The sequence below is a fragment of the Heterocephalus glaber genome, unplaced genomic scaffold (assembly GCF_053883595.1).
Source record: "Heterocephalus glaber isolate CG9 unplaced genomic scaffold, H.glaber_assembly_v1.0 deba00001444, whole genome shotgun sequence".
In the NCBI taxonomy this organism is placed as follows: Eukaryota; Metazoa; Chordata; class Mammalia; order Rodentia; family Bathyergidae; genus Heterocephalus; species Heterocephalus glaber.
The window spans coordinates 28656279-28683928 of NW_028258297.1; the positions used below are offsets into that span (position 1 = coordinate 28656279).

General features: G+C 41.8%; 2 protein-coding genes across 2 annotated transcripts in view; both read right to left on the reverse strand.

Moving 5' to 3' along the window:
- Positions 1-1544: 1544 nt before the first annotated feature.
- Positions 1545-21598, reverse strand: LOC110347621 (antigen WC1.1-like). The gene is made up of 13 exons (XM_087213589.1): positions 21388-21598; positions 20980-21300; positions 10861-10953; positions 10473-10787; positions 8930-9244; positions 6205-6246; positions 5802-6116; positions 5564-5596; positions 5337-5474; positions 4865-4957; positions 4167-4250; positions 2946-3083; positions 1545-1801 (listed from the first exon to the last, which is right to left on the reverse strand). Exons 1-13 carry the CDS (start codon positions 21596-21598, stop codon positions 1671-1673), a joined length of 2229 nt encoding a protein of 742 aa, XP_087069715.1. The 3' UTR covers positions 1545-1670.
- The window catches only part of LOC147827538 (antigen WC1.1-like), a 40122-nt gene continuing 33456 nt past the window's right edge, over positions 20985-27650 (reverse strand). The window contains exon 4 of the mRNA XM_087213533.1: positions 20985-27165. Within this exon, the coding sequence (XP_087069659.1) occupies positions 26822-27165 (344 nt within the window). The 3' untranslated portion in view covers positions 20985-26821. The remainder of the gene's footprint in view (positions 27166-27650) is intronic.

Genomic DNA, 27650 nt, shown 5'->3' on the forward strand with positions numbered 1-27650 from the left:
CCCTCTTTAATTCAACTAGTGTGTCTTCCCTTAAAGTTTACTTTTTGTGATACAGCTATAGTAGCTTACTTAGGTTTAGTTTTACATAGCACATGTTTTTCTATCACTCTCTTTTTAACATTCTTTCACCTCATATACATAGTATCTTGCAAACAGCATATTTTTAAACTTTGTTCTGAGCTTTGTCCAGAATATACACTACGTTTATTGTAACTGCAGTCATTTACCATTGGGATACTATCTTCCATTTGCCAAAGCAATTTGACACACTTATTTTTCCCACCATTTCTGTCTTCTTTCTCTTTAATTTTTAATCATTAGAGAATTTTTAATTTTTTTCTTTTATATTTAATTTCATTCTTGCTCTTTATGAATATGAGGGTTTTGATTACCAGGCATCTCTGGGCTTCTAGATTATGTAAGTTGATATTTTCTATACTTTTAAAAAAAAAAAATTCTCATCCATTATTCCTTCAAATATTGGAGGTGTATTACTCCCTCTTTCTCCTTCACATTTTTCTTCAGAGTATATGTTGGTTTGGTTAACAGAGAGGAAGACTAGAGGTAGAGAGTGGCATTCTGTGATTCTCAGTAGACACTGAGCTATGGAACATCTGGCCTCATCTAGTGTGAAGTTGCCCAATCTACTCTGAGGGGACCATGTTTTTAAAACATTAAGTACCAGATCTGAAGTCTGAAACCTAGAAGCATAAGTAAAATTACCTGGGGTGAACAATGGCTTGTCACATGTTTCATTTTTCAGTGAACATTCATTATGTTGGCATGCAAATAACTGCAATTTGCAAAATTTATTATAGATGATAATAATATGACAGCAGAATGGCAGTGTTTGGCTTGTTCCCTTGCAACTCTAGTACATGGCATATGTGAGGAGAAGTTGTGATGAGAAAAATCCACAATTCATACAGCCATCAAGAAAGCTTCTCCATTTGGGGAGTTTAGAACTCTTGGGTGCCTAAATAAATACAGAAAGAAAAAGGAATACAGAAGAGATACTGATTGAAAAAGATAGAAAACCATGAAATTTGATGAACAATCAGTAGTGCAAATTGTGGGAGTGGATTTAGTGTTCAGATAAAACTAGAAAGAAAAATAGGCCTTTGCGGGGGGGAGATATTCTTAGTACTAGATTTTAGCTATTGATGTTCCATAAAATTGGGGCAAAATTCTAAGACCCAACTCATTTCTCCTCCAGTGGATTTATTCCATTTGCTTTGGTCCAAACTTCCAGAATTTGGGACAAGATGGGTGGGGTATTTTGGAATATTCAGTTAGCCATTTCTGAGTTCATCTTTCTAAGAGCAAGCACTTAGCTCAGGACTGCATTCCAGACTTTGATGGTGTTCAAGAGAAGAATAAACTTCTCTGTACCTAAAGGAAGCCAAGAGTGTAGTCTGTGTGGAGAGGTAACAGAATGTAATTGAGAACCCAGTTGAGGAAAGGTATGTTTGAAAACTAAATTCCCAGGGTCATTTGGGGAAAATGTACCTACATTCTTAAAAGAATAACACTTGTCTTCAAATTGGAGCATTTATTAAGAATAATTTTTTCATCACAGGTACATGTAAAAATGTTGAAATAATAAAGATAGAAGTATCATTTTTTGAGGAAACAATATCATAGAAAAGTTCTCTGCAGGCTTGATTACTTCAAAAATGGCACTCCATGGGGCTAAGTTCAATATCATCGTACCCAGCATCTTCTTGTCCCAACACCAATGGGGACCCCTTTTCTTCCATACTGGTGTTGGAAGCTTCTCTAGGAGAGTCAAGAGAGATGCCTGAAGGAGCAAGGAGAGTCTTGGTTTCAGTGGTGATAAAATGACAGAGTTCTCTTGTAGGAGGAAAGCCTAATTTAGAAAGGCCACAAAATACCTTTAAAGTCCCAGAACTTGTCTGAAAGACTGGACAGAGCTAATATATTCAGTCCACCCTGTGCACAGCCTTGTCTTGATCTGAACAATGCTGGGAAGGAGACAGGTCAATAATGGGAAGGTGTAGGATCTCTTACACACCAGGCTGGACTGATTTCTTAAAGATCAGAGACAGCAAGTTTGGCACAGTGGTGCACACCTGTAACCCCAGCACTGGGGAGGCTGAGGCAGGAGGATTGCTGTGAATTCAAGTCCAGCCTGGGCTACACAGTGACTTCAAGATCAGCATGAAAGGCACAGTGAGACCCTGTCACAAAACAAACAAAAAGACCAGAAGCAGTAGATGACCTCTTATGATTCCTCAGTACCTCACACTAACAAATTATACTAGACTTCAAATTATTTTACTATTTGGTTCCTTTAACAATGAAAATAGGCAATAGCTCAAAGTAATCCCAGTCTCCTGCTCCTCATGGACCATGTACCCACAATGTACACAAATCCTACTCTTGGGAATGACATTATGTGTTCAATTGAAACAATGATAGAAAATTATTTCTTCCTCCTAGGGATGAAAATTTTGATTCTAATGAAGTATGCTGCAAATTCTGCATTAACAGTGGGCAATGTCAACTTCAAACACTCAATTAAATGGTTGTCTCTAAGTAAGGTTTTTTTAATAGCTAATAGGTTTAATATGTATTAGTATCAAATCTTTCCAAATTACTTCACATGACTGGAAAGAATTCTCATATTTGTTTTCCAATCATATCTTGGCTTGGGATATGAAAAATAGGATCAAAGTAACAATGTTTCTGTAAGTCATACAGACATGCCTACATCCAATGGGCAGTAGATACAGACAGAGAACAGAAGATGTGGGAAAGGTATAATAAAACAAAGTCTTGGAAGAGCAGAGGAGTTAACATCCTTTAGGTATAGAAGGTAACTTAAATCATTATAGTAAAGAAAAAATGATGATTGTTTCATCCAAGCTCAATTCTTCCATTACAATGAAGTTAGATGACTGCAGACAGACCTGTCCACCCACCTCCCTGAAGACACCTGGCACCACTTTCCTCTTGTGGAGAATCACTCTTGTCACTCATCCCAGAAGTAAAAGGAATTTCAGGAGCAGGTAACTCTTCAACATCATCGTAACCATTTCCTGTGGCATCTATATGTTGTCCTGCAGGTTTTGGAAACAGACAAGGATAAAGTAGAGGAACAAACTACTGGCTGGACTAGGCGATTTCTTAAATCTCTACTAATGCAGAGACTCTAATAACTGATAAATATAAGTAGTATATTCCAAAGCTGCTCTAAAGTCATTGCATGTTTTTTTCCTGAGAACATGTAATTTCTCTAAATATTCCAAAGTACTAGAAGCAATAATATTTCACTGCAATGGTCTCTCATACTATAAAACATTAACAAAATTATTAGGTTATGAGATTCAGAGAATATTTTCAAAGCATATGCAACAGAGCTGAAACACATAATAAGTATGGATCAGTGTCTGAGAGATTCAACCTGTACTAAGGGAACCCAGGGCTATCTGTGTGCCCTGAGCAGTGAGGTACCCGAAGTTGTAAGGAGCAAGGAAACTGGGCTTCTCTCACTGGCAGATATGAAGTCCCCCAAACCCAACCTCAGGAGATGTGGTATTCCACCCCCACCCCCCTCAATTCTCTGTTGACCTTCAGATCCCATTTCCACGGAGCCCTCATGGACAGGCTTCCTGCTAAGGGCTGCCCATCTTTACCACTGGGGCAAAATCCAAGGAGAACCTTCTCTCTCAGTGCTATGTGGAGAAGATCTCTCTGTCACTGTTGGGATATGCACAGTGACTCAGTGTATTCCAGAGATCATCACATCAGTGCTTTAGAGAACCACCACCTGATCAACTGTTTATTCACATAAATCACAGAATGATTCATCTATCACTCTATCTCAGAGTCAAAACCATATTTCCCACTGTTCTTTCTCATCATGGAATTTTACAAATAATCAGTTTCAAAAGTTATTTTAAAACCCCTGGCCTTCGAATTTATACTATTGCATTTGTTGTATGTCTGTGACAGGGTAGAAGTGTCTTCTATACTAAAAGCATTTGATCTTTCATGTAATCAGATCTCAGAGGGGGCAGAGTGCACTAATTGCTATAAATAAGAGAAAAGAGGTTTCTCATCCTAAGCACAGGAGAACGCTCTCTGCAGATGTCATTCCTCTTCCTCACATGCTTGTCCTTGGAAAACCCTGCCTATCTCACCTGGGGCAGATTCCGGGTCTCCACTCTCCTCGCTGTCCCCTGTGTAATAGGGTAGCATATTGGCAGAATCATCAGACAGGTTTTCTGCAAGGAAGAGAAACATCACAGATGCATCCAGTCAGAGGCCAGAGCCCATGGTTCAGAAGAACTCTTGAAATTTCAGAATGGCAGAAAGAGGACTTGGAGCTCCTGCCTTAGAAAAAGGATGCAAATGTGCTAGGCTTGGACTCTCAAATTCCTCATAGGCCCACTCATTAAAGGCTTGGGCCATAGCTTGGTTTCATGAAGGTGGTGGAATCATGGAGAAGTGGAGCCCATTGGGAGGTCTGAGGCCCTTGCGGGCACTGGGGTGGCCTCTCAAGGTGGTCTGAGGGACACTCCTGTCTTCCTCTGTATCTGCTTTCTGACCAGTATGAGTTCAGCGGCTTCATCCTCCTTATATTTTCAGCCATAATGTGCTTTCTTGTCACAACTCAAAAAGCAATAGGGACAAATGATCATGGAAGGAAATTTCTGAAAATTCTAAGTCAAAATAAACTTTCTTCCATATAAGGTCATTATCTCAGGCATTCTGTCACAGTAATAAAAAGCTGAGTAATACATCAATGTGAGGTTGTGTTAGTGCTGGGGCTTGTGGTTACTGAAGATGGATATTACCATTCCCAGGTCCTAAAGAAAGGGAGTTATAACGCACACACCTGATCTGTCCACTGGGTCCTCCTCCAGATTTAGGAGATAATCTATCTCCTGGTACAAGGCCTCCTCAACAGAATCTTCAAAATTGGGTGAGGCTGGAGAAAGAAGCATGAGTTCAGCAAATGCAAGCCTGCTGCATTCCCCAATGTGCATCATGGCAGAAACCCTCTGTGCCACCCTATGCCTTTCTTTAGCACTGTGCTCTGCTGAGACACAACTGGGTTTCCTCACCCTACCTCATTCTACACCGGGGCTCAAATGACGTCCTGCACATGTGATGTCATCATATGTGAGACTTTTCACTTTCAACACAGGATGAAGGATTAAAAGCATTCAATGTTGAAGCCCATAGTCGACATGGAATTTATTCAGAGAGTGAGGGTGAAGACTGAAATGCGTGAATTCTTTAGAGAAGCAAAACTGGTCCAACACTCTCTACTTAATTTCCAGGTCACCAGCATCCCTCATCCCTACCTTTCAGCTGAGCTCTCCCTCTATGTAGCTGCATCCCCAGTATGATGAGAACCATGAAGAGGAGTGTTCCCAGGATGATGCAGAGGATCCCAGGTAAGGAGAAAACACCAGGGATAGGAGCTGGAACTGAACTGGTGCCTGAGGAGGAAAATGTCCATCAGTCTGCAGAAAGGTTCATGAAAACCTCAGCATCTGCTCATTCTACAGCTGAGAACAAAACCACTTACTTGTAGATGTTGAGGGAACTGTCATCCTTTCAGCTAGAGAGAAGAGAAAGAATATGGCTTCAGTGAACTGTATTAGCTGCACACTCAGGGGGTCACAACTAACACCACTGCACATGGTTCTGTTCCCTGATGCTAGGAGCTCAGAGCACAGCCTCTGAAGAACCACAGCACTGGCAGAGGGCAGCCTTGGACACAGCACTCCTGCAGCCCCCGCCCACGTCCCTGGCCTGCCACTCACCTGAGCACCTCACGCCCGCATCCTCCTCATGCTTGCAGTCGCTCTGTCCCCAGGGCGCCCTGGCACAGGCCCACAGGGAGGACTCCCTGGCTCTGCACTGTACCTCATCCAGCCAGATGCTTCCATTTCCCGGGCCAAATGCAGCCTCTCCTGGGGCGTCCAGGGCAGGGCCACAGCCCAGCTGCCAACACACCACCTCAGCCTCAGCCAGGCCCCAGGAGTCGTCACACACTGTGCCCCAGGAGCCTTCATGCCACACCTCCACGCGGCCTGAGCACGTGCTGTCTCCTCCCCTGAGCCGCAGCTTCTCTCTGTCTGGAAAGGCAGCAGCAGCTGCTCTCACTGCCCTGGTGGAGGGAAGGAGCCCCTGGGAGCCATGGGGGAGGGGGGAGGGCTGAGGTACCTGTGCAGGGCACAGAGTCCGGGCAGCTCTTGGGTCTGTGTCCTGCAGAAGCAGACAATGGGGAGCACTGGGTCAGGAATGGGTGGGGCTGGTCCTGACCCAGCACAAGGCTCTAAGGCCCTGGGCTCAGGCCAGAGGGGAGGGAAGAAAACAAGCTTCAGAGTCAGTGTCCCAGGCTGTGACTGAGACACCACTGGAGCATGGCCTGATCACCAGCTGAAAGGATTGTGGCAGTTACTTGTGTATCACTCTCCACATCCCCACAACACACACACACACACACACACACACACAACACACACACGCACACACTTCCCAACGCAAGCTTCACCAGAGAAAGCACCTCAATTATGTCATTCCTTCTGTTCCTGCTGTCAGGACAGTGCTTGACATGTTACATCCATTTAGCGATTATGAGTGGAGAATCCTCTATGAGTGCTGTGATCAGGGGCTTGACAGTTATTTATTGATGAATAGTTGAGTAAAATCTGCTAAAATTGCTAAAATAATTCCCTTAATGTATTTCTCATCAGTAAGATAATAAAAAAAAACAGATATTGGTGTCATAATTGGTAGTAATAAATGTTGTCCAATTAAAATATAGTTAGTCCATTACCACACAGATAATTTGTATTCAGTATCTCACTTATTTTATAACAGAAATATCTCAGGATACATAGAGCAGAATACTTTTACTCTGCAAAATGAATGGGTCAAATGGGTTTCAGAGAATATAAAGGGAATGTGGCTAGCTGAGAAGAGAGAAGAGTGGGCACAAAACACAAATAAAAACACCAAGAAAGTAAAATACACAACAGGACAGAGACAACACAGAGCTCAAATAAAATCCATAAAAGAATCCAAACAAGAAATACACATAAGGAGACACACTGGAATTTGGGAGCAATGTGCAGTGCCTAATAGACGTTGTATCCAAAAATTCAAAAACACTGACTCATTACACATTGTAATAAGATAATTGTACAGTAATTATACATAATTTACCAGGCCTTTTCAAGTCTCACACAGAGAAGAAATATTTGATAGGGAAAAGTTTTAAAGTAAGTTTAGTAGATTAGCTATTAAAGTAGTTGTGGAAGCAAAATAGGTAGTATATCCCTTTAAAACCTTGCCTTAGCCCATTGTTTTGTTGTTTAAAGTGAAGGTTATATAGCTCCTTTGATCTGCAGCTACACTATAGATAACATCCTAGCTCTGAAGAACAAACTGGGAATCCTTGAACAAACTTGTGATATATGTGCCTTAAATGTCATGTGTTTAGGACTGTAATCAGTGACAGAAACCACCTGTGTCTAACCATTAAACAGGAATTGGAACTTTATTTACTTAACAAAGACCACTAGGGATGAGATAATGACTGACAAAAATATAAAAGGTGATGGACAAAGAACGCAGGGGGCGACTCTGACCAGACCAGTTTCTGGCATCCTGGCTTGCTAGCAAGTAAAAACTTTTGTTATTTTACCCAAATTCTGTGTCTCTGTGCATTTCTTTCTGTGATTCAAAAACATATTGAGGTAACTGATTTTTTCCTTGTGTTAAGTAAAAGGGATTGAGATGTTGGGAGGTGTTCGCTAATCTGTATCAGATAATATGGGTAAAAATGAGGAGAGGGGAAAACTAGAAGACAAAACTGGTACAGGAGAATGAGCTTCTCTATGAGGACAGAACACTGCACAGTAGGAGCCTGAGAAACTGCGCAAGGAGCAGAGGCTGCAGCCAGAACAGAGCAGCAGGACCCAGGGTTCAGGGTGCACAGCTCTTGAGGGCTGATGGGGTCAGCACAGAGGAGGTGGGATGGAAGGTAAGGCATGAGAAAGCAGAGACTCAGTGATCCCAGAAGCCAGGATGTTGTCTCCATTGTGCTTAAGGTAGCAAGAGCCCCAAGAGTGAGACAGACAGGAACATGGCCATCTTGGCACTGTACAGTTCACTGGGCAGGGGAAGTGACCAGGAGGCTGGTGACACTGTCAGAGGAGTTGGGGGTTCCAGCTCATGGGTAAAGTTCAACCAGCTGAGCAGGGAGAAGCATGGAAAAGAACTGCTGAAAATGACAATTGGTTTCTGCTCTCTCACCTAGAACTAAGTTTCTATCCGTGAGTCACTTGACTGCTTTCTGACAACAGCAGACTTCAGAAGTCATCTGACTGGTGTAGATTTACTTCAGAGCAAAAGACCAGGAGCTCAAGATACGGAAATAGAACTGGAGTCACTATACTGCCCTTCCCTTTACTGAAGATGTCCATATGCAGGAGTTGACACTAAACTCAGTTTCCCTGTGTGAACAAAATTGTCACCATAATAGCTTTTTGTGAAAATTAAACTCCATTACATGTGAAACGCGTCAACCAAATAGCATGTGAGTTATATAACTGAGTCCAAGCCCTCCCGCTCCTAATGAAATACATATTTATGCACACAGCCTAGGACTGCACTAGCCATGGCTGAGAAAGTTTATCAGAGTAATAGTTTGTGCTCCAGCATGCTCTGTTCACTCTCCCTGATACTTTTCACATAAATTGCTATTAGCACAGATTTCTGTATTTTCCCTTGAAACAAGACTGGGACATGTGGATTAAATAATCACCATGGGAAATTCATGTTGTACACATATTGTAACTCATTCCTTATATTTGAAAATACAAAACTTGCATGAAAACAATTTACAGGGGATGGACAGAAACAGAAATAGCCAGTAGCTCACCTGCGCACGTGACATAAGCTACTTCCCTTGGATGGCAGGATCTGGCATTCCAAGGGTCAGAAGGACACTGCCAGAGAGAGGCATCTGTTTTCCGGCACTGGATTCCGTCCACCCACTGGATTCTAGAACTTTCCCTGGCAGGAACATCAGAGTTGAGGGTCCCACTGTCCCCACAGCCAAGCTGTCTGCAGACCATGGACAAGGTCACGTCTTCCATGGGGCTGCGGCAGACACTGCCCCAGGTCCCGTTGTAGAAAACCTCCAGCCACCCAGCGCACTCCTGGTCCTCGCTCACCACCCTGAGGGCCAGGAACTCTGAAATCAGAAGGAGGAAAACAGGGCAGTGTGAGCAGTCAACTCCTAGTGCTCTGTTGTTTGTTTGTTTGTTCACTTTCTGATTTTTATTTTCACGTCAGTGCAGGTTTGTACTGCATAATGATGGCATCCCTCATGGGAAGTTGGTGCATATTCATAACTTGTCTTAGTCATTTATTCATCCCCTGCCCTTTCCCTCCTTTGCCCTTCCCCAACCTCTGCTTTCCTTTACCACAGAGTGAATGCTTACTCCTGACTCTGCTGTGGAATTTGCTCACTGGGAAAATGAATATTTCCTCTCTCTCTTATTCCTCCTTTGTCAACTTGAACCCTTTTCTTTCAAACTCAGTGACACGGAGGAAAATAAACAGGGAGGTCCACTGATGTCAGCTCTCTGCAGGGAGGAAAAGCTGAATCCTGTTCCTGACTGGACATCTGAGAGACCCAGTGAGAGTACAGGTGGCTGGAGGGCAGTCAGAGTACTGCAGCCTGAAATGCATCCTGATCCTTGCATGTGATGTTGTCTCACAAGGCAAAGAGGTTTTCCAGACAGGTTTAAGGAAAGGACCTTAAGGTGAGATTGACCTGGATCATCCTGGTTTAACTGAAGATTGAGCCCAAGCTCATCTCTTCAGTGGACCTGCATCCTCACAGCTGGTACATTTGGATGGCCTTGCCCGGAGAGAACTGTGACCAAGGAAGAATGGCCAGATTGTTCCAGGAGGTTCCTCTGAAGGAGCAGGAAGGAACCACCAGCCAATGAGTGCAGGTGAGATCTGGAAGCTGGAAAGGGAAGGAGAGGAGTCTGTCCCAGAGCCTCGAGGAAGGCAGCCCTGATGACATATTATTTCCAGTCTAACCAGGTCCAAGCTGTCCTTCTGGACACCTCTAAGTGATTAAATCATGTTGTTTTAGCCACTACGTCTTCTGTGATTTGTTCCCACAAAATAGGAACCTGATGTTCATAATTTTGCACCCACAGGGAACTTAAAATTGAGCTCTGCTTTGAGATGGACACTAGAAATAACTCTGTCAGACACAGAGCTGAGAAGGAAGGACCAGAACCTCAGCTGGACAGGAGGAAGTGACAGCACCTCAACTTCACTGCTAGAAGCACAGGCACTCTGGCCTTCTCAGGTTCTGTCCCATGCCCACCCTAAGGCTGAGCTGCTGTCCTCCACACCCTGCACCATCACCCCATCCAGCAGTGGACAATGTGAGCACAGACCTGAGCAGATGACCCCTGCGTCCTCCTTGTGCCTGCAGTCGTGCTGTCCCCAGCCCCGGGAAGGGCACTTCCACATGTGGGACTCCTCTCCTGTGCAGCTCAGCTCATCCAGCCAGATGGGCCCTGATCCCTGCCCAAAGTGACCAGAGGCCGTGGCATTGAGGGCCACTCCACAGTCCAGCTGTCTGCATACCACGTGGGCGTCTCGCAGGTCCCAATTGTCATCACAGATGGTGCCCCAGGAGCCCTGATGCAGGATTTCCACTCTCCCTGCACAGTGACTGCCTCCATCCACCAGGCGCAGCTGTCTGCTGTCTGAGGAGAGACAGAGTCAGGTCAGTGGTGCTGACAGAGGAAAGAGCAATTTCTGTCCTGGGGATGTCCTCACCTGAGCAGTTGGCAGCCTGCTCCTCTGAGGCAGTGGAGCCTGCTGGGTCAGACAGGGAATCATCACACTGGGGCAGCAGCTGGGTCTGGTTTCCTGCAGAGATGGTGAGAGAGCAGCAACCTGAGTTACATTCACTAAGTAACAGTCTAGTGATGGCATCTGGGATGGAAGCTATGACATAGGAACAATGACTTCCTCTCTTCAATGCTGATTTTCCTTATGTACATTTGTACTTCTCACTAGGACAGACTTTTCTATTTTAAACTAAACACTACGAATGACTTTATTATGTTTGCAGGTGTTCTGGTCAGCAGCCCCAGCTGATCTTCCAGTTGCCAGCTATGAACATGAGCTCTCCTGGATTCCCAGCTTGGTCAAGTCTTCAAATGACCTCAGCCTGGGATAACATCTAAGTGTAACCTTATAAGAGACCCCAAAACACAACTGTCAAGCTGAATTCTTCCCAAATTCTTGAGCCAGGAAATCATGAGCAAAATGAAATGTATTTTTGTCTATTTTCTGCTGGGGTTTTTTTGGAAAGTATTATATTTTGGGGACACTTTACATACCAGGATACCTAGCAGTGTTACACTTCCTTCCTCATTGTGGAAGTATGTGGGGAGAGGCTGGCAAAGAAATGATTGAACCTACTGTGCTAAGTACAGGACCTTCAGACACCAGTTCCCATGCTCCTGGAATGCAGGGTTAGAGCTTAGAGCAGCATGTGCAGCAAAACAGGCAGCAGAATTAAGAGCAACTTACTGTCAAAGGTGTTTGCTTTGGCCCATGTGTTCCCTTGCCCAAGAAGATTGCCTAGAGTAGGTTGACATGTGTCATGTGACAAACCATCCCATTCTGGCACCATCCCCTGACAAAAATTCCTATACACTATGTTGCAAAGTGCTTTTCTTCCATGTATTTGTTCTCATGTCTGTGAGTTACAAATAAATAACCACAGAGGTCTCAGCTGGCTGCTGTTTCCCTGAGGCTCTCTCATGCCCAAAGGCAGCCCCTGAGTTCCCAGTGCAGGAATTAAATCTTGGCTCTGCATGATCCTTCTCATCCTCTTGCTGCCACAGTCCCACACTGCAACAGAACTATTCACTGATTAAGAGTAGAATGAACCCAGAGTGCCGCCTGCCTCGCAAGCGCAAGGTCCCAAGTTCGATCTCAGTGCAAAAAATAATAATAATAATTAGAATTAACCCAGAGCCCATCACAGATTAATGGATACAGCAAATGCAGGATACCTACTAAGTGGGAATATTCCTCAGCTATAAAGTATACATTTATGTCACTTACAGCAAAATGAAAGAATTTAGAGGACATGATATTAATTGAAATAAGTCAAAGATTGACAAGCACCACCTGTTCTATCTCCTTTTTGGTGGCTGAAATTAAGTTTTCGTGAATGTGGTGTAGAGATTACTACAGGCTCTAGAGAGTACTCATAGCACTAGCCATGTCCAATCTGGTATTAATAATACACATTTTCAACAAGTAATGGAAGATTGGGTTTTTTTATTCATTTTTCTAATGTTTTCAGTTGCAAAGAAAAATTGGAGATGCTCCATATCACATAAGACAAACAGACATGATAAGAAAATTCAGTAAACATTTAATCACTTCTTGTGAGTGATGTACTTGGGAAAACTGATGAAATATGAATAAGGCTGAAGGACAGGATCATAGTAGTGTAACAAAATTAATGTATAGAATATAGTAGTTATGTTGTGGTTATATATGGAAATTGTTTAAAACGTTTGAATTTTAAAGAGAAATGTCAGCTACATACCTTTAACCAGTAATTCAGATAGCTTTTACATATTTGGGCAAGAATAAAACAGAAGGAGGAGCAGAGTATTGCAAAAAATGAATATTAGTTGTCTGGATAAAGGTTATATAGGATTTATTATACTGTTCTGAGAATATTTCAATAATTCTCAAATAATGTTTAAAAAGAAGACAATCTACAGTAAAAAAAACAAATGTACATGGAATTCAGAGAATTTCTTTGTAAAATATTTTACTGAAAGAAATATTAATAATATAAAAAATCATAAAACAACTATGAGAAAACTATGAAAAATGTTCAAAAGCTCTGAGAGAAATTAAAATCCTACCGCTATGCAAATTCATATGTGTTTTAAATTCAATCTTTATCAAAGTATCATCAGGATTTCTTGATATTAAATATGAGAACTGGATTCTAAAACTTATTTGAACCAAACATGGCCAATACATGGAAAAAAGTAAGACAATAAAAGGAGTTACTTTACAGTGTTTTGTTTAAAGCAAAATCCTACTGTGATTCTGTAAAGCTGCATCAAGGAGCGACAGCTCTGATACAGGGTAGATGAGTGACAGACAGGACAGGTACGGGAGCAGACTCAGACTCGCTTCTCTATTTATGACACAGGTGTCACCACAGTGGGGAGAAGAACATTTTCAGGAAAGAGCTCTGAGTGGATTGGATCCAAACAGTGACGTGAAACATTTTCTCTCACACTGCACATCACACACAATATCTACTCGGAGGTATTGGAGAATTATATGCAAAGAAAAGTATGTAAACTACTATAAGAAACTTGGAGAATATTTTCGTGATCCTAGGGTAGACATAGTTCTTTTTAAAAGAATGTGAGAACACTAAGTTTCTGGGGATTTAACTCACTGGTTTCATTGCCTGCTGCACAAGAGCAAGGACCTGAGTTTGATCCCTAGTACCAAAAAAAAAAAAAAAAAAAAAGAACACTAATTTAAAGAAAAAGTTAAATTCTGCCCCACTGATACCAGGAGTTTAACTCCTAAAAAAAGGTCATATTAAAAGGGAAAACAAAAGTTTATGGGTCAAGAACCCAAGACAAGGCTGACCGCTGGTGGAGCTGCACAGGTGGAGCCATGTGTGGAGCAGAGAGCCTAGCACTGACTGAGCCCAGCTCTATCTGGCTGGCTACACCTACTTGTGACCAAGAGTTGTTAGGGACCCCCCAGGCATGCCCACCAGGTATCCGTGGAGCCATGTGGGTGCCTACAACAACAGTGCCAGCCTCCCCCCCACCCCCAGCCTCTGGCTTCTTGGCTGAGCAGCTACCTGGTTCCACACTACAGAGGCACAGGGGGACATAAAGGCCATTGTGCTGAGCTGCAGAAGTGAACAACAGAGGGCCTCTCTCAGGCTCCCTAATGATAACTGAAGCCCACTGGAAAATGAAGAGAATCTCTGCAGTAAAGGCACACCAGGCCACCGTAATTGGTAAGTTAGAGGGATCATCACCTCCCATCAGAACCTGGACTATCTTGAGGGGAAGGGCAGCTGGAACCTGCGGTAGAACCTCACACAGTTCAACCCTGCAGGAGGACAGGGAGCTCAACTTGGGACTGGCAGCCAGAAATCTACCTGAATCCCACGGGTCTGCAACTGGCTTACTGAGACTCATTGACATATAACTGCTCACTGCTGCCCACGTTTTCTATTGTGACAGCAGAGACTTGCCCTGAAGGAGCCCCTTCATTTTTATCTTTTATTTGTTATTTTCAAAATTACCACTATTTTTTTGCTGTTATTTTTAATTTTTTTCCTTCATTTTCTACTCTTTCAAAATTTTTTATTTTTCTTTTTTCTTCTCTCTCTCTGTCTCTCTGTCTCTCTCTCTCTCTCTGTCTCTGCCCCCCTCTCTCTTTCTCTCTCTCTCTTGCTTCTTTGCTGTCCCACATTATTCTTCGTCTCCTTTTGTGTTCCTGTTCTGGCCCTAATTCATATTTATTCTTTATTTTTCTTTTCTTCTCTTTCCTTCCCTCACCTGTGTCCTCTGGCCTCACTGCTAACCTTGCCCTATCCTACCTACCTATCCCTCCCTCCTCAACTCCTTCAAACTCCCATTCTGAAAGGTAAACTTGCTATATTTATTCACTATAAACATATGTTGGGTTGGTCCATGATTTTTATTTAATTCACACAGTTAAAGGTGACAGATTAATAACTATCACGAATTGTCATTTTCTAAGAGGTACTCGATGCTATTGTGTTGCTAATTGTATCACTTGGGCTAAGGCATTGTGATTGATCTAATCAGTTATTGTTTCTGGTACAATGAAAATGACACAGCCTCAGAGCTATTACAGCCTCAAAACCTAAAGACTAGCTATATCTGGAAGACACCTCTGAGAAGCAATCATTCCATAAGGGTTCTAAATACATCAACAAAGATACTTACAATAAGCAACTTCAAAATATCAAACCAGGAACTAAACCAAGGACAGTATCAAAAACAAAAATGAGAAGACATTTATGTAAGGCAACTTCCACCCCACAAAAGGCAAATTCTGGGGGAAATGAGGTGGAAAATTCTGATAATCAACCACCTGGACACCCTGAACTGATAGCACAGGAAGTAACAAAACAGATGAATGAGGCTCTAGAAAAATTCAAAGCAGAAATAATCTCCCAGATAACTACAGAGAATGTGAGCAGAGTGAAAGACATGATTAGAGGCTCTAGAACAGAAACAGATAAAAAAAAATAGATGAGCTCAGAAACATGCTGGAAGCCATGAATGCCCAGCATAAGAAAGAAATGGAAACCATAATCACCCAACATAATAAAGAAATGGAATCCATGAAACAGATTCAAACAGATGTTGAGGAGATTAAAAACTCCATTGAAAGACAGGATCGCGGTGAAGGACCAAGAAAACAGAGATTTCTTAAAAATAGTAAGGGAACACAAGAAATCAATCCAGCAAATGCTAGATGATGCAAAGAAGAACAACATAAGACTTATAGGAGTCCACAAAAAAACAGGAGAAAGTACAACTGACATAAAAAAACTGTTCACAGAAGTAATAGTAGAAAATTTCCCAGAGAGAGGTAGGGAATTGGACATACAGGTAAGTGAGGTATATAGAACTCCAACTAACCATGATTTTAAAAAATCTACACTTAGTCATATAATAGTCGAGATCCCAGAAACCCAACAGAAGGACAAAATTCTACAAGCAGTGAGAGAAAAGAAACAAATCACCTATAAAGGAAAGCCCATCAGAATCACAGCAGACTTCTCAATACAAACCCTCAAGTCAAGGAGAGCCTGGAGTGAAGTATTTCAAGTCCTAAAAGAAAATAACTTCCAACCTAGACTGTTGTATCTGGCAAAATTATCTTTCAAAATCGATGGGGATATTAGATACTTCCATGACAAAGAACACCTGAAAAATTTCATGAACACCAAACCAGCACTCCAAACAATTATAAGCAATATCCTAGAAAAAGACAATGAAGGTCACAACTCCATGAGGCCCAACAGTGGGAAGCCACCAGGCAAGGTAAGACATGAAAGGGAAAGGGGAAAAATAAGAAATAAAAGAGCCAACAAGAGTAAAACACCATGACAAGGATGAGTCAATATCTATCAATTATAACTCTCAATGTTAATGGCCTCAATTCACCAATCAAAAGAAAAAAACTGACAGAATGGATTAAGAAGCAAAATTCAGCAATATGTTGTATACAAAAACACAACTAACTCAAAAGGAAATTCATAGACTGAAAGTAAAAGGATGGAAAACAGTTCTCCATGCGACAGGAACTCAGAAAAAAGCAGGGGTAGCAATCTTATTTGCAGACAAAGTAGATTTCAAACCAAAACTAATTAAGAGAGACAAATATGGTCACTACATCCTTGTGAAAGGAACAATCCAAGAGGAAGACATGTCAATCCTAAATATATATGCACCAAATATGAATGCCCCAACTGTACAAAACAAATATTCATGGACATGAAAAGTCATATATGCACTAATACAATTATAGTGGAGGAACTCAATACCCCACTATCACAAATAGACAGATCATCTAGACAAAAAAATTAACAGTGAAATTCTAGAACTGAACCAAGCTATTGAACAAATGAACTTAATAGATGTTTACAGAGTGTTCCACCCCACAAAATCAGAATACACATTCTTTTCAGCTGCACATGGGTCATTCTCCAAAATAGACTACATGCTAGCTCATATGACATGTCTAAGTAAATGTAAAAGAATTGATGTTATCCCCTGTATATTATCAGACCATAGTGCAATAAAATTGGAGGTCAATAACATAAGAAACCGCAAAACTCCCACAAACATATGGAAATTGAATAACACCTTCCTGAACAACCAAAGGGTCACAGAGGAAATTAAAGAAGAAATTAAACAGTTTCTACAAGTAAATGAAAATGCCAGTACAACAAGCAGGAATCTATGGGACACAATGAAAGCAGTTCTATGGAGGAAATACATAGCAGTGAATGCCCATATTAGGAAAACAGAGAGATCTCATTTAAATAACCTAATGCAGAACCTCAAGCTCCTAGAAAAAAAAGAGCATAACAAACCCAAAGTTTGTACACGAAAGGAAATTATAAAGCTCTGAGCAGAAATCAATGCAATGGAGACTAAGAGAACACTACAAAAAAATTAATGAATCAAAGAGTTGGTTTTTCAAAAGAATAAATAAATTCAATAAACCTTTAGCCAACCTTATCAAAAAAAGGAAAGAAAAGGTTCAAATCCATGCAATTAAGAATGAAAAAGGTGAAGTCACAAGAGACCCAGCAGAAATCTGGAGGATCATCAATACCTACTTTGAGAACCTGTACTCTAATAAAATGGAAAACACAGAAGAAATGGACAGATTCCTAGATACATTCGAATTGCCAAAGTTAAATGAAGAAGATATAGAAAATCTAAACAACCCAGTTACAATGAGTGAAATTGAAAATGGAATAAAAAAATTTACCAACAAAGAAAAGCCCAGGTCCTGATGGCTTCACTGCTGAATTCTACAAGACATTTAAAGAAGAACTCTTGCCGTTACTCTTTAAACTCATCAAAGAAATTGAAAGGGAAGCAAGGCTTCCAAACTAATTCCTGGAAGCAAGTGTTACTTTGATTCCCCAACCAGGAGAAGACCCAACCCAAAAAGACAACTACAGACCAATCTCCCTAATGAACATGAATGCAAAAATCCTCAACAAGATACTGGCAAACAGAATACAGAGTGTCATCAAGAAGATCATACACCCTGACCAAATCGGATTTATCCCAAGGATGATATGAAGGTTCAACATCCGTAAGTCAATAAATGTAATACACTATATTAACAGAGTCAAGGACAAAAACCATATGATAATCTCAATAGATGCAGAAAAGGCATTTGACAAAATCCAACACCTATTCATGATTAAAAATGCTACAGAAAATTGGAATAGAAGGTCTTTATATCAACCTGATTAAGGCTATTTGTGAAAAACCAACAGCCAACATCATAATAAATGGTCAAAAACTGAAAACTGTCACTCTAAAATCAGGTAAAAGACAAGGATGCTCACTATCACCACTCCTGTTCAATATAGTTCTGGAAACATTAGCCACAGCAATTAGAAAAAAGAAAGAAATAAAAGGAATAAATATAGGAAAGGAAGAAGTTAAACTATCATTATTTGCTGATGATATGATACTCTACATAGAAGACCCAAAAAACTAGGTCAAAAGTGTTCTAGACCTAATTGACAGATTCAGTAGAGTAGCTGGATATAAGGTCAACACTCAAAAATTGATAGTCTTCTTATTCACAAATAGCAGATTCATTGAGAAGGAAATTCGGGAAACAATTCCTTTTGCAATAGCATCCAAAAAACTGAAATATGTAGGAATCAACCTAACAAAGTAAGCAAAGACCTCTACGCTGAAAATTACAGCATTCTGAAAAAGGAGATCAAGGAGGATATAAGAAAATGGAAAGTCATCCCTTGTTCCTGGGTAAGAGAATCAATATAGTGAAAATGGCCATACTTCCAAAACTACTATATAGATTTAATGCAATGCCGACTGAAATTCCAACAGTATAATTCACAGAACTAGAGAAAACAATCCAAAAATTCATTTGGAATCAGAAGATACCCAGAATAGCAAAAGCAATTCTAAGCAACAGAGACATGGCAGGGGGTATCACCATCCCCAACTTGAAACTATACTACAAAGCTACAGTGATAAAAACAGCACGGCACTGGCAAATAAACAGACCCGAGGATCAGTGGAATAGATTAGAAGATGCAGAAACAACTCCAGACATACTCAGCCACCTCATCTTTGACAAAGGAGCCAACCACCCTCATTGGAGCAAAGATAGCCTATTTAATAAATGGTGTTGGCAAAACTGGATTTCAACCTGTCAAAGATTAAAACTAGACCCATACCTATCACCACGAACTAAACTAAGATTGAAGAGGATTGAAGATCTAAATATTAAGACAGAAACACTAAAATTTCTGGAAGGTAAGTTAGGTAGAGCTCTTGAAGACATTGGCATAGGAAAAGACTTTATGAACAAAGCCTCAGTAGCATGGGAGCTAGCATAAAGAATCAACAACTGGGATCTCATCTTATTAAAAAGCTTCTGCACTGCAAGAGAAACTACCAACAGAGCTAAGAGACAACCTACAATGTGGGCAAAAAATTTTAGCAGTTGTACCTCAGAGAAAGGTCTACTATTGAGAATACATAAAGAATTGAAAAAAATCAGACCTCCTAAATTCAAAGATCCAATTCAAACATGGGCATCTGAAATGAACAGACATTTCTCAGACAAAGAATTAAAAGCAGCAAATAAATATATGAAAAAATGTTCGACATCACAGGTCATTTGAGAGATGGAGATGAAAACAACACTGAGATTCCACCTCACCCCACAAAGAATGGCTGCTATTAAGAAATCAACAAATAACAAATGCTGGCAGGGGTGTGGAGAGAAAGGAACCCTTCTCCATCATTGGTGGGAGTGCAGACTGGTGCAACCACTTTGGAAATCAGTATAGAGATACCTCAAAGAACTAGGACTACAGGTCCCATTTGACCCAGCTATTCCCTGGCTGTTTATCTTCCCAAAAGAATGAAAAGAATCATATCACAGTGATATATGTGCACCCGTGTTTATAGCAACACAGTTTGTAATAGTTAAAGCTTGGAAACGGCCCAAGTGCCCATCAACTGGAAACTGGATAAAGAAGATGTGTTTTTTTTTTAATAAAATGGAGTACTACTCAGCCATAAAGACCAAGAAACTAGAGACATTTATAGCTAAATGGATGCATATTGAGGCCATACTCTTAAGTGAAATAAATAGGACACAGTTGTATAAATACCGAATAGTTTCTCTAGTGTGAGAAACTGAAAGTGCAAATAAGGATTAAAATGATTAAAATGAATCATTCATAATTTGAAACAGGAAAAGGTCCAAAGGTGTAGGGGTGGTGGGAGGGAAAGCGGAAAGGGAAGAAGGGAAAGGAAAAATTTTGAGAAAAAAAAATAGAAACAAAATCCACTTAAATAGGGAAGGGTGGAGGGGGTGAAGGGTGCACGGGTAATGGGGAAAAAATAAGAACCAAGATACATCATGTACAGGTACAAGCACTCGATAAATGTAAACGTATTGTATACCTAAAATGTAGCAATAAAAGAATTTAAAAGGAAAAAAAAGAACCCAAGACAATACATATTCTCACATCTTTAACATGAATCATGGTCCTAACACTGAAGAAGAGAAACCTCCTGAAATCCCTACAGTGGTCTGAGGGGTGGACGCAGCCCCTGTGGTCACACAGTGGGATGCTCTGCAGCAAACAACACGCATGGAGCTCTGCGTGCACCATCACGTGTGTGAACTCCAAGTGCAGTACAAATGCATTAGAAAAGAGAATATCCCGCCTGACTTCACACAGAAGTCAAGCCCATCAGAGGCATTTCCGGCAGCAGGCTTGGGTTTTCATCCCAAGGGCAGTGTCTTCGAGTGGAGGAGGTGCACTGGCTGCATGGGGACTTTCCTTCCCCATGCTGATCCGGGCTGAGGAACCTGACAGAGCTGTTCAGGTGTCTTACACTGTGTTCTCGGTGACTTGCAGCTGAATAACGGTATTTATTCCTCTTAGTACTCTTTCCCCTGCCTGAAAGATGATCGGTGAGCAGATCCACCCCTCCCCACAACGCGCCTCCCTCTGAGGCCTGCTCTCCCTGCCCTCCGTCTGCGGTGAGGGCCGTGCTCCCCAGAACCCGAGCCCCGCCCCCTGACTCCTCTCACCTGAGCAGACCACCAAGACCGCGTTCCCAGGGGCGCAGCCAGGGACGCCCAGGCCGCTCACAGGGCAGCTCCACAGGAAGGACTCAGCCCCCGAGCAGTGGAATCGGTCTGTCCGGATCTCGCCGACTCCTCCTCCCGCAGAGCGCGCTCCTGTCGGGGTAGGGAGGGCGACCCCGCAGCCCAGCTGGCGGCACACCACCTGGGCATTGGCCGAGCTCCAGTGGGAGGCGCAGAGTGCTCTCCAGCCCACAGCGGTGCTCACCTCCACCTGCCCTGCACACTGAGAGGGGCCAGGGCTCCTGAGCCGGACTGCAGTGAACTCTGAGGGAGAGCACGGAGTTTCAGCAGCTTCTCACATGTTAGTCCCCAAACTGAACAGTCACAAGGAAAAGTCCTGCTGTGTCTCACCTGAGCAGACAAGTTCAACAGCCCCACCGTGCTGGCAGCTGCCTCCAGGACAGGGCGCTCTGGGGCAGAACCAGAGCTCAGACTCCCGCCCCTCACACCGGAACTCTTCAGCCCACACCTGTCCAGCATCCTCTCTGAGGGGCAGGTCCCCCAGGACAGATGCAGCCTTGCCACACCCCAGCTCTGCACAGATGACCTGGGCAGTGGACATCGTGAAGTTCACGCCAGACACTGGAGTCCATGTGCTTCCAGGGTTCACTTCCACTCGGCCTGAGCAGGGCCCGAGGCCTCCAGCCAGGTGCACAAATCCTAAGGGAGAAACACACACACACACACACACACACACACACACACACAAACATATAAGTATTTTCTTTTGAAGTTTGGAAGCAAAAGTCACAGGCAATAGAAGTCGTGAAAGTTTTTCTTTTCCCAGGGTTGGGGTAGGAGGTTTTTCAACATTTAATGTCAGAGTGGGACCTCCCAAAGTAAGTCTTTACACTCCAATTCAGGAGGAGTTCATAGGTACAGTTCAGAATAAATATTTTATATGGACTTCTTATTCCATGTTTTAAAGTGGGAGTTTTCTATCTCTTGTCTCTGTACTTCCTTTTCTAAGTTCTGCATACAGTGACTATGAATTCACTGAAGAACTAGATTTTGTTTACCTTTTCCACAATTTCATCATTTGTGGTACTGGGGATTGAACCCCAGGTTTTCACATTGGCCACGTTCACAACCACCACCACTCAGCCCTGTATTAGACAGGATCTCCCTAAGTCCCTAAATTGGTTAGGCCAGTATCAAACGTTTAATCCTCCCACACACACAGACTTTTCACTATTTTTATCCCCAGATATTTTAATTCCACTGATAATAATCCTTTTATGTTAACATTTAGTAATGAATGAAAAATTTCTATATTTATTGAAGCCTCACAATTCATATTTATTTCCCAGTTAGGGATGAGATAAAGACCTGCTAAATAGGCTGCAGCACAAACTAGATTATAAACGCTAAATTCCTGGGATTCCTTACACCATACTTCCTATTAAAGAAGACAGAAATTGTAGGTGGTGGTTCACAAGTGATTAAGACACTGGAGCATGTTTCTGTGCTTATTTTGGATTTTGTTTTGTTTTTTCGTTTGAGGAACTGCTTTATTACTGATGAGTGAATATGAGAAGCCAGGAGACACCAAGTGAAGATCATCAGATCCAGTTCCCAGTCTGGATGCAGAACCTTGCAGTGGCATCAGACAACGGCTCTGAGCCTGAGTGATAGGATTTGTAGTGATGATGCTCAGGAGATCATCTTTCTTAAGAGAAAAACACATGCGGTAATGCTTTGTTACCAAGTGTGACACCACAGTGGGATGAACAGAAAAGGATTGATTTGTTTCTTAATCTGGTGACCCTGGATCTTCTACTTAGACGTGCTCCTGTTTCTCTCTGATGTTGATGCATAAAATGAAATCTGGATCCCTCAGTTGTCTCTAAGGCCATTTGAAGTTAGACTGTGACAGGACAGAACACTGATAATGCACCTTGCATAGAGAGTCAGAATGCAGTTTCCACATGCAAAAATGACAGATGGAAATGATTGATCTTTAAGGCCTTAGGCTGTAAACAGGGTGAAATCTGGACTGTGTCATGGAAATCAGTCATCAGTAACATGGACAGGGACAAGGACAGTACTGATCCTGTCCCCTCCTTCCAGCCAGAGCAGAGACCCTTCGAGGTGCATTCTGGGCAGAGGCTCTGCTAACGCCACCCTTGCTGACTGCCCAGCCCTGTGACCACAGGGAGGGAAAATGAGCGCAGCACCTGACACAGGGCCCGTCCTGAAAACTGACTCCCAATACAAGAGATATTTGGCAGAAAGTAGGACTATTCTGCTGAATTTATGAAAATAATAGGAAAGATGTGGAAGCTAGGTTAAAACAGCAACAATAATTTTTGAAATTTGAAAAGATCTTGCTCTGTTAGTGAAAAGATAATTTTAAAAGATTTCTAAGAAAGGAAACATGTTTTCAAAAAAGAATTCAATTTTCAAGTTAGTGCCAATTCTCTTTCATTCTCAATGAGATTTTAGTATTCACCAGAGAGAATAAGTATGTGTGAAAATTACAAGAAATTTATAAAGTACAGAGCTGTTGTAAGGGAATAGGATATGCAGGAGATATTTAAGTATAAAAAGAACTATGTGACACCAGATAGTGCATTGAAGCAAGATATAAATACAGACTCAAAGTGCTGGGTGTTTATGTGAATTTATTCACATATCTACATATAAACATAAGAAGTTAGTATTTAAAAGTATCTACTTAGTAGATTTTTAGAGTCCTAAAAAACTTGAGTACAGTTTTAAAAGCTGTAAAATCAGATTCCTACTTGACATTGCTTTCTACTTTATAAATTTTACAAAAGTTAAATCTATAAATGTCAAATGAATCCTACTACATGTAGAAAAAATTCATTTGAAAAATGACACAGTGGGTCAAACAGAAGATTTGTTGTAGAAATTTTCTGTGAACATTAACCTTTAGTTATGTCTTCTAACAAGGTCATGAGTTTCCACATTGACTAAGATCATTCACTTCTGCAAATAATAGAAATATTGTCATACTTTTGGGGGGAGAAGCCATACAATTTTGATCTAAAAAATAATGTTATTGTCTCAGAGTCTGGAGGATAAAAAGTACAGCTAAAACTGTCAGCAGGGTGGGTTCCTGCTCTGAAGGGTCCAGGGGAGCATCATCCCTTCCCACCTCCTCCTCCTGCTGGCTGCTGACATCCTGGGTATGTCCTGAATTGTGGATGCAGCACTTCCATCCCTCCCCTGTCTTCCTGGTAAGGTGAAAGACTATCATGTGTTAGAAGCTCAAAATAATACTTGGGATGCTCAAAAATTTTGTCTTTATTTTATGACTGGATGACAGCCCTGGGTAATTAAGAGATTTGCTCCAGGTTAGAGGGGAGAATAGAATCGGCAGCCAGACTTAGTCTCTGGTGTACCTGTTTTATGTCTCCCAGTGGCAGCTCTGCATGCCAGGTGACTTATGGACTCTTCCTGCATGCTCACGGTTTAGTATGGATATGAATCACATCCTAGTCTCAGTGTCCACCCCCTCAGTTGACCTCCATTTTCCAGAGTTCACATGGGACAGACACCAACTGGAGTCAAGGAGCATTGCAGGGGCCAGACTCGCAGGAAGTTGCTCTTTCTGTACCTGGGCCTGAGCCTGGCAGATCCTCAATTCTTCACATGTCAGCTGTCACATGGGGCTCTTTTGGTCAGAGGCAATGTCCCCTTTCAACTGTGCTCACTATTTGAGCTTTAATGCTCTGTTGTCCAGGTAAGTAAGGAGGAGCAGGTTGATTTTCATCATGTTTAACAAGATCACACTTCTCCCTCTACACCTGGGATCAGGATTGTCTTCCCTACCCTGCCTGTACCTAAAACTCTTATTCATCCTACTAATTCTCAGTTTCTCTGCTCATGATATTCCTTGCTGAATATATGTGTTTCCTCATCCATCACTTCTGGGACACACTGTTCTCTTTGGGACAGAGCACTGTGTTGACTGAGAGTCTGGGAGTGTTTCCATCAGATGTGGTTCTAGAGCACTGAGAGATCCACAAAGACCCCAGTACATTTCTTGAATAAAAGACTTCCTCTGCACCATTCACCTCAATGAACATCACATTTGAAAGCCAGAGGGACTTAAAGACCTTTCCATCAAGGCACAGCAAGGAGCAAGAATGGTCACAGAAAGAAAAGGAATGGGAAAAATAGCCTAAAATTAGGAAAAAAGAAAATAGAGGAGAGAAGGCTTCAAAGGAGGTATAACTAAGTTTTTTAAAGCATTTTCTGATAATTAGGAGAATGGCATTTGAAGGCAATGCTGAGGTTCCACTTCCATGCTGTTATACTCAGTTCTCAAACATCTTTTCAGACCTTACAAGTTTTCTAAATGTTGACAAGTGCCAGGAGTGTAAATCACAAGGAAAAATGGTATGTTATTGTTAGGGAATTACATCTTGGGGAGAAACATCAAGCATCCCTTTCTAAGTCATTTAAATTTTCACAAGAGACTTGGATGAACAAAAGAATTTCGTCTGGAAAATGCTGTTGATTTATAAGAATCAATCTCCCTTAAAGTAAAGTGAAAATTGCTGTCAGATTTATCTCTGCCTGTTCTTTTATTATATAGACACAAGGTATCTTTGGGTATATCAGTAAGATTTCATCACAACCTTTTATCTCACCATTGTGACCTGTTCAATATCTCACTGTTGAGTCATTCTTACAAGTCCTTCTTCCTCCTGAAAACTGTATGTACAGAATTCATAGAAATGTGCATATAAATTCATCCATCCTACACCTGGGTTCTCAGTGCTTCTCACAGAATCCTTACATTCACTTTGTCAATTCCTGCTGCCAAACCAAGATCTAATATTGGCTTTTACCAAAATCTGCAAAAATTACAGTTGTCCATTTGTTCCCATTCTTATCAAATAATTCTCAAAGTCAATTTCTCATATATCACTGAAGTCATCATGTAGCATCTATGTTAATCCTTATAATATTTACATATTTGAGTATTATGACATCCCATATAGTCCTGCCAGCGTATAGGTACATGTACCTCTGACATTTGAATTTATGCCTTTATTGTTAGAAGAAAAATGAAGAAAGAATCTTGTTAGTAAAAATTGAAGAAAGTTTGACTCAGAATTTCTATATTGGTGATACTTCCAGCAAAAAAAGCTAAGAATACTGGATCCATAGGTAGAAGAACCAAGATTAAAAAAAACAAGGAATTCATGGATCACTAGAAAGCTGCACGACTCCTTTGCCCCTATGCACCTGAAACTGGTACACAACACTGTCTCACACTATACCTAAGAAAACACTCAATTCAACTAAGAAGAGAAGAGCCTCATCTTTCCCCTCCACTTACAGAGGTATTGCTGTAAAGGGGATATGCATTTATATATTTGCAGATGTTCATTCTTATACAAAACAAGCTTTAAAAAGGAAATTATGTAGGTTGATTTTAATTGATAAGACTTTAGAATTAGCTATCTTGTCATACAAGACTACTGAACTGGGAAAGAAAAACATTTGCCTCTTAATACTATAGGAGCAAAGGAAGCCCATTGTAACAACTATTTGGTGTAGTCATGGTTTGTGGATGGACTGCTCAGGCCTCTATAGCTGGTCAAACTTCTATTTTCAGACAGCTGACTCCTGAATTCTGGAACTCTCCATTCCCTCATGCAGTGGACACTGCACTGACCATACCTGAGCAGATGACCCCTGCATTTCGCTGGTGACTGCAGTAGGCCCTGCCCCAGCCCCAGGAAGGGCACCTCCACACATGGGTCTTCAGACAGCTGACTCCTGAATTCTGGAACTCTCCATTCCCTCATGCAGTGGACACTGCACTGACCATACCTGAGCAGATGACCCCTGCATTTCGCTGGTGACTGCAGTAGGCCCTGCCCCAGCCCCAGGAAGGGCACCTCCACACATGGGTCTCCTCTCCAGTGCAGCTCAGTCCACTCAGCCAGATAGGCCCTGATCCAGGCCCAAAGTGAGCATTGTATGTAACCTCAAGTGCTTCTCCACAGCCCAGCTGTTTGCACACCACATGGCCATCCCTCTTGTCCCACCAATAATGACAGATGATGCCCCAGGAGCCCTGGTGAAGAATCTCCACTCTTCCTGCACAGCGATGGCCCCCATCCATCAGCCGGAGCTGAGAGTTCTCTGAGGAGAGAGAATGATGTCAATGTTTGCATTCCTAAAGGGAATCAGGTTGGTTTTCTGGTCTCTTGGAAAACACTTAACAAATCACTGTGTACAATGCACATTCAGACTGCAGAGCCTGCTCAGCCAGACAAGGAGTCATTGCACCATGGGAGTACAAGGTGTGGATTCCCACAAATTTGAAAATGTTCAAAAAATAGTACTATGACTGTAGAATAAGAAATGGAATTGAACTGAAAACAATTCACTAAATATTTCTACATAGACATTGTTTAAAAGCTCCTACCAAAGTTAAACTCCTTGTCACAGAGTTCTGTGTATATTGTGAGAAAAAGTGTACTGGCAATGTCATAATAACCCCTATCCTGAGTAGATAGCGTATTTCACTGACTGAGTACTTTCAGACACTATACTTGGTCAGCACCTGAGCTGATTTCTTATAAACCAATCTAATGCCACAGCCCATAGAGTTAGTGATATTAAAG

Bases quoted from the DNA above. Each gene is read 5' to 3' on its own strand.
- LOC110347621 (XM_087213589.1), bottom strand. From the start codon at position 21,598: ATGTCCACTGCCCAGGTCATCTGTGCAGAGCTGGGGTGTGGCAAGGCT. The intron at 10,954-20,979 runs GTGAGAGGAGTC...CCATCTCTGCAG, and splicing joins GGTCTTGGTGGTCTGCTCAG to GAAACCAGACCCAGCTGCTG. The intron at 10,788-10,860 runs GTGAGGACATCC...GTCTCTCCTCAG, and splicing joins GCAGGCTGCCAACTGCTCAG to ACAGCAGACAGCTGCGCCTG.